An 8,073-nucleotide genomic window follows, 5' to 3' on the forward strand; every position below is an offset into this window, starting at 1 on the left:
TTGGCTCCACTACATACTAGTCCTGGGAACTTGGACAAGTTACTTGATATCACTGACCTTCAGTGATAGCAAATTTTTATCTAAAATTAGAAGGTTGTCTTGAGAATTTTAAATTTAATAATCTATGTGAAACACCTACGTAAAGTGCTGTAGACAGTTGGTAAGTGTTCCCTCTCCTGTCTTTTGACCTTTCTCTCTCTTCCTCTCTCACACATATACAGGTTTGGGTCCAAATAAAAGCCAGACATTTTTAAACTTTACCCTTAACTTGGAGAGTTCTAGATTTTGTCACAAGATTAACATTAACTAAATGGGATTTTGGGTATCTATAGACCATGATTTTTGTCTTAATCTTTTACAGAGCACTTAGAAAACTAAGCATTTCCTTGAGGGAAATAGTGCTGTGAGTTTCCAAGAAAAAAAAAATTATGAGAGAAAACTGGAAAAAGTAAAAAACTTAACTCTCGTTCCTTTGACTCTGGAGCCCCCCTGGGATGTCCAGGGGGTCCAGAGGCTGGCTGCCCTCAGACAGTCTGTGAGTGACAGAAATCAGAGAGCTGCTCATTGAACCAATCTCTTTGGTGTGCTTGGGACTCTTTCAAACCCTTCTTTATTTTGCCATCCAGTCAGGAACCATAGGCCCAGAAGCTTGTTTTCAAAATCTAGGAAAACAGATGTTTTTGCTTATTTTTCTTTCTTCCTTGGCAAAATGCTGAGTTTTCATTGGGTTCTGCACTTGCTGATTTTTTTTCCCTATTTACTTTTAAGACAAATCTTGGAAGAGGGCCATTGTAAAATGAAAGGAAAATATGGGTATCCCTGATCAGAAAAGCACAATTGTAACCTCTAATGAAAATATTTAAGAACCTGGAGGGAGGGAGTCCTAGAAGACAAGAAAGAGTGAGACAGACTGATTGAGCTCTAAAAGGATCTACCTGGCATACATGCTTAGGCCCACGGTACCTGATGCTTCCGCAGTGAACTAAGATTAAAAAAAAAAAAAAAGTGAGTATTGGCTTCTCCTCAAAAGAAACCAAAGTGTTACATCTGGCTAAGCAACACAGTGTGGCTGTGGAAAGGCTGTGTTGATTGCATATATGCCATGAAACGCAAACTCACTGCCATCAAGTCAATTCTGACTCATATCAACCTTATAGGGCAGAGTAGAACTATCCCATAAGGTTTCCCCGGCTGTAAACATTACTGAAGGGAGCTCTGGTGGCACTGTGTTAAGGCACTGGGCTGCTAACCAAAAGTTAGAGTTTGAACCCCCCAGCTACTCCATGGGAGAAAGGTGAGGCCAGTCTGCTTCCATAAGGATTGATAACCTTGGAAACCCTACAGGGGTTACTGTGAGTCATAATTGACTCTATGGCAGTAGATTTTTTTTGTTTTTTGTTTTTAAATCTTTATGGAAGCAGACTGCCTCATCTTTCTCCCAGTGAGCGGCTGGTGAATTTGAAACCCCTCTTGAGTAGCAGGCCTGTGCTTTAACCACAGTGCTGTCAGAAGAGCTCCTCATATATGCCACAGTCCCTGTGTTCATAGCTAGATGATTAGACATTTTTAAGTGCTGTATTAGTTTTCTATTGCTTCTATGTGAAATTATCACACATTGAGTGGTTTAAAACAATACAGACTTATCATCTTATAGTTCCGGGGTTCAGAAATCTAACATAGGTCTCAAAGGGCTAAAATAAGGTGTTTGCAGGGCTGTGTTCCTTTCTGGAAGTTCTAGGGGAGAATCTGTTTCCTTGCCTCTTCTAGCTTCTAAAGGCTTTCAATTTTCTTGGCTCATGGTCCCCTTCCTCCATCTTCACAGCCAGCAAACAACGTGTTGAGTCTTTCTCATGTTGCATCACTCCGATCTCTTCTGCCTCCCTCTTCTACTTTACTGACCCTCATGAATGCATTGGACCCACCCAGATAATCCAGAAGAGCCTCCTTATTTTAAAGTCAGTTAATGGGCGATCTTAATTTCATCTGTAGCCTTACTTTCTCTTTACCATGTCAGGTAACATATTCACAGTTTTCCAGGCATTGGGACATAGACTATTATTCTACAGGCAGGTGGTCATTTATACATTGAATATAAGCATAAGTATATATCAGGATTCTTCATCTGCAAGTAACAGGACCTAACTATTAAGAGAAAATGGGTTTCATTGGTTCATATGCTTGGAAGGAAGAGTGTGAGTTGGCTTTAAGCACTGGTGGATCCAGATGTCTACTTATATCACAAGGACACACTCTGTTATCTTTCTTTGTGGTGATTTGATTCTCAAGCTGAGACTCTGCATGATGGCTAAGATAAATTCCTGAGGCAATTTCAGGCTTACATAATTCCCAAGACTCAAGATCCCAGAGAGGAAAATATGGCCGCTTTGTAGGTAAACCAAACCAAACCCACTGCCATCAAGTCGGATCCAATTCATAGCAACCCTTCCTTGGGTTTCCAAGGCAATATCACTACAGAAGTAGATTACCCAACCTTCCTTCCAAGGAGTGGCTGGTGGGTTTGAACCGCTAGCCTTCTGGTTGGCAGTCAGATGCCTTAGGCACTACGCCACCAGAGCCCTCCCCTTTGTAGGTAACACTAGTAAAATCCTGAGCACGACTGTCACTGGCCCAGCTTAGTTCATAGACATAGTCCTAAACCAATCACTGTTCAGGGAGATGCAGTTGTTGCCTCATCCTAGAGCAGAGATGAAGTCAGCCTTACTAGGTTTAATGTGTTCAATGTGTTAAAGTTCATGATACAAAAAAATAAACAATGGAAATTAATACAAATGAGTTTAGTCCCTAGCACAGATAGGCACTCAGTAATTGATAACTATAATAATTATTATTGTTGTATTGTTGTTGTTGCCATTGCAAGTGAACTCCTTGAGAATGACCTGGGATATAGAAAATTATTAGGAACCAAGTCAGTTACTCTCTTAGTTTCTCTTCTTCCAGCTAAGATCACAGAGTCTCATATATGAAACTATATTTCTCTCAGCTACCTCTGTGGGAACTAAAGTTCTCACCTGTAACAGATTTTCACATGGCTTTGAATTGCCATTGCCATACAACCATGGCCTTGACTGTACATACTCACTTCTAATGGATGCTGTGTCAGTGTTTCTGAGTTTAGATCTTGAGAAATCAAATTAGTCCAGCCAATGACTGGCTTCAAATAAGTGGTCAACCCTGTCTGATTAGCTGTGACTGGTAAGGTTGGGGTCACCTTGAACATGCAGTTACTTCTTTCAGTAGGCATAGACAGGGTAGATTAAGCTGAAGGTGAAAATTGGGCTTAGCAAGAAAATCGACAAATTTGTCTCTTTCACGTATTCCCTAGCAAATTGGAATTTTCCTACAGAACAAAAAAGAATCGGTTTGAAAAAATAATGGTTAGATCTGTATGCTTGGGAATAGGACAACACTGGGAACTGCTTTGTTCTGACATGATGCAATCCACAGTACTTGTAGAGAAAAATTAATCTCTCATTACTATAAATGGTAGAGATTTTTAGCTCCACTCAAAAATGTTCATCAGATGGACAAAGACCCCTTTGACTTCTATATAAGACTTCAATTTCAGGAGTTCCTCAAGTTCTTGTGATGGTGCAATGTTCACATCTACTATCAGGGTGGATTTCTGAGTGACGAGGGTGTCCCCAAAATTCCTTTGGTGGAAAATTCCACATTTGCTTGGAGTTCACTGTGCCCCTTCTCACTTTTCAAAGTCCCATACTATTATTCAGAATTCCCAGACCAAGCCATTCAAAACATCTCATTCTGCCTTTAGCGCATTTGTCCTTTTTCTCCAGGAACTTTAATAAGACTCTGGTGAGGAGATTCCACAGTGATGGACAGAAGAAAGGAGTATGGATGGAATCTCTTATCTCTGAAGCATTTTTAGAAGAATAGAAATGCTTTGGATCTGGGCTGGGCATCTTAGGAAGCACTAAGATATGAGGGAAGACAAAGCAATGTCAAAGTTTTGATAGAGATCTACTGGAAAAGTCTCCTCTATAAGGGCTCCTGTGTCCTTTTGAGTTGAATAGTTCATAGCCTCCATGCTTTCAAATGGATTGGTTTGGAAGAAGTCAACACAAAAAGCATCCTGCTGCCAGGGCCAACCATCAAAAAGAGAAAAAAGAACACCGTGAACTATGGGGGAATGTGTGAGTGGGAAATATTGGAGAAATATATGGCTGTGCAGGCCTGATACCGTGTGCATTGTCTCCCCCAAAGGACCCCGTGGTTTAATGGATGGGGCTTTAACCTACCCAGAGGTCAGTCTCTGCTGGACAAGTGGAACCTCATCCCTGAGGGCATCGACATACTCATGACACATGGACCTCCTCTAGGTGAGTGAGTAAGGGTTGTCCTTTTGTCATACAAAATGCCTTTTTTTCCAAGCATAAAGAATAATGCTTCAGGAACACAATCAATTCCTTCAAAAAAAAAAAAAAAAAGAATATGGGGAAAAAAACAATAGGCAATGTCTTTAAAGAAGCCCAGTATGATAATTAAACTCAGCAGTTCTGCTGGGCTTACAGGTGTTCTTGAAATTAAATTTTTTGATTTAGTCGAGTCAGGGAAAATCAAATGAGTGTGAAGCGCCACAGTCTTTTGAGCTTGATAATTTATTTTAAGAACTGTATTCGCTTTGGAGTAGGGCAGGTGGGGATGGGGAATGGAAGGAAGACATGGGCCTCCTAATCACCTGGCTTTTGAATGGCAATGAAATGATAAAAACTTTTGTTCAAAGAAGCTCATTTTCCTTTTTCATATTATGCTAGAACCTGGGAGATCTTTAAAGGTTAACATTTATATGAGAAAAGGCTTATATAGGAAAAGAATTTTCTTTTCTTTTTTTTTGTGGGGTGGTTAAGTTGTCTAATAAGGATCACATTGAAAGTTACTTACAGATAGTCATCCTATAGGCACATTGAGCCTGTGTACAGGTTTATATTGCCAGTGTTTCATACACACCCACAGTTACCCAAATTATGGGTCAGAAGATGATTATTTGGTTCATGCAATTACCTTCTAATTCTCCATGAGCTTGTTAGCTTTTCGGCTCAGCCACAGAAAATGTTTAGTCAGAGCTACCCCCTGATCCCCTTCTACTCAGTACTCCCCATGTCTGGCTAAGGTGTTCTCAGAAATTCAGGTGTTAAACTTTCAATGGATGGATTTTCTTGACTGTCTTGGTTTGGAGAGAGAAGGAAAACATTACAGAGACAAATTATTTTCCCAGTTTATTCCTATGCTTTGGGATTGGATTGGTATCCAGGCCGCTTTCTGTCTCTGTCAGCCTGGCAAATAAAATATCTGACATTCATCCTCTAGTGTTAATTTAACTTTTGTAGATATTTTCCCCTCCAAATCATTAGATGCTGCTTGTCCTTCCTTTACAAGGGATGCTTTCTCTGTATTTCACAAAGAAACAGTGGAAACAAGGACTAGGGTGTGAGCCACAGTGGCACCTTTTATTGCCAGGGCAAAGCCGAGGACAGGAGCCAGTTCCATTGCAGACATGGGATTGTACAGATTTGCACAAGATTAGTACTTCCTGACTTGCAGTCCTTTAGAATTACCATCCCCATGCTTTCCCTCACCACATTCCATGTTTTTTAAAAGTATGCCTATCCTGATCACAAAAAAACCCAAACCAAACTCACTGCCGTCAAGTCGGACCCGACTCATAGCGACTTCTCCTTGGGTTTCCGAGGCAGTATCACTATGGAAGTAGATTGCCTAGTCTTCCTTCTGAGGAGTGGCTGGTGGGTTTGAACTGCCAGCCTTCTGGTTAGCAGTCACATGCCTTACACACTACATCACCAAAGCTCCTTATCTTGATCAAGTCAAAATTAATTAAATTTCCTTAACTTTCATACATTAAGAACTAGCTGAGTCATTCAATTGTTAGCTGAATATACCCAGTGAGACCACCCTGCAGAGATCTCATTCCAGCTAACTTGATCTTATGCCAGAACAACTTAGCTGAGGTGTACAATCATGATTTCCCTTAGTCTGTTTACTAAGGGATTTCGACACCCTCACCTTAGAAACATGTTCATGAACAGAACAATTGATTCACAGATGTCATCAAGTCATTTAATTTGGTACCAAAACACGTGACAATGACAGTAAATCTGAATTCTAGACACCAAAGCAGGCATCAAATATCCCATAAACTCTTGAAAAGGAGGCCAGTGTAGCTTTTTATGTAGTAAACAGGGGATAGACAAAACAATGGCTATAAAGTGAGATGTACCTCAGGAAGTTCCTAATAAAAATTTGAGCAAAACTTTCATAAGGTAAAGTTGAACCTTCATTAATCTTAATACTGGGATTCTTGTGCAAATGCTGTATGTGGCCTTGACTTCTCTTCTGCTGGTGATAGAAGCCACAGTGCCATGGGGATTTACTCTTCTGATATAAATAAAACACTTTTTCAGGTGCTTATATATGAAATAGGGAGCTCTGGCAGCATAGTGCCTAAGGCACTTGACTGCTAACCAGAAAGCTGGCAGTTCAAACCCACCAGCCACTCCTGGGAAGGAAGATTGGGCAATGTACTTCTGTAGTGATACCGCCTCGGAAACCCAAGCGGAGGGGTCGTTATGAGTCGGGTCCAACTCGATGGCATATAACAACAACAACAAATATATGAAATAAGGAGCACTGGTCGCACAGTTTTAGGTGCTCGGCTGCTAACTGAAAGATCTGTAGTTCAAATTCAGTGGCTGCTCCTTAAGAGAAAGCTGTGGCAGTCTGCTTCCATAAAGCTTCCAAACCAAACCCACTGCCATCGAGTCTTTTCTGACTCATGAGACAGAACTTCCCTTTAGGATTTCCAAGGTTGTCAATCTTTACAGAAGCAGACTGACACAGGGGTTCAAAACCGCCAACCTTTGGGTTGCTAGGTGAGTGCTTAGCCACTGCACCACCAGGTTATCTTCTGCGAAGATTATTGCAAACTGTCTTATAGACACAGCATATCCATGGAAAATAGCACCTGTGGTAATTCATTTTAAATTGCTAAGTGGTCTTTCTCAGTTGGCAACGGAATCTGTGATGGTGAATAGAAACGGTTCATTGGTGCCCCCCACCAAATGGTGCTCAGGATATGTGCCACACCTACCACACCCTGTAGGGTTGCTTTGAGTCTGAATAGACTTGATGCCAATGGCTTTCTTAAATATATAAATGGGAAGTTTTTCACCTACAAGAAAAACACATCAATGAGAGAAGATGCTAATCATTGTGGATGAAGGATTTTGTTTTCTAATTCAATAGGTTTGAAAACCCCTCGTTGGAGTTTTACTAGGGACCCCTCTTTGTCGAATGTTCTTCCTAGTATCTTTGGCCACTCCTCCATGCCCCAGGTATCATGTCTAGAGAGATGCTAAATATTCGTCTACAGTTTGGCCAAACAAAGTGGAGTCAGCTTGCCTGCCCCTTTTTGCTCCATCATTTCTAAATACATAGAAATAACTTAATGGAGCTGTGCAGTGGATTCCCATGGATTACCATTTAACCTTTTGTTCCAGCCACCTTCTTTATACCCCATCCTGTGAAAGTGTATGGATTCCCTTTTAGACCATAATCACCCAGACAGCTGACTTTTGCTATAATTGATGTCAGTTTTTATGGATTTTTTGCATTAAGCATAGAACTAAGTGGCTTTTACTTTAACAGTAGTCAATTAGCCCTGGCTTGCTGGATGCCACCAAGGGGTCACACTGTTGCCTATTCCTAGGAAGGAACTTCGATTTCCCCAGCTTCAGTCATCAGGAATCACCAAGGGTTATAAGAGTCAGTGTATCTAAAGAGAGCAAAGTACCTTGTGATCAGTTTACAGGTAGCCCCTCCCAACACTTCTTACTTGAACCATCTCAGAGGTAAACTGCTAAAGAAAGATATAATGAAAAAGAGAAAGTAACTGAATTGAGAGAGAAAAGAGATATTATGGTACTGCCAAGTATAAATGTCATTGAGCCCATGAAGAAGATTTGAAACCTCTGTCAGAATAAATCAAATCCTTTACAGGAAAAGAAAAAAAAAAAAAAA

At 40.7% G+C, this 8,073-nt stretch overlaps 1 protein-coding gene across 1 annotated transcript in view; it reads left to right on the forward strand.

Annotated features, from left to right (window-relative positions):
- The window catches only part of MPPED2 (metallophosphoesterase domain containing 2), a 220,206-nt gene that overhangs the window by 208,782 nt on the left and 3,351 nt on the right, over window positions 1–8,073 (forward strand). The window contains exon 4 of the mRNA XM_007943298.2: window positions 4,243–4,358. Coding sequence (XP_007941489.1) covers window positions 4,243–4,358 — 116 coding nt within the window. The remainder of the gene's footprint in view (window positions 1–4,242; window positions 4,359–8,073) is intronic.

This window comes from Orycteropus afer, unplaced genomic scaffold, assembly GCF_000298275.1.
Source record: "Orycteropus afer afer isolate SDZICR_OR568_19922 unplaced genomic scaffold, OryAfe1.0 scaffold00103, whole genome shotgun sequence".
Taxonomy (NCBI): Eukaryota; Metazoa; Chordata; class Mammalia; order Tubulidentata; family Orycteropodidae; genus Orycteropus; species Orycteropus afer.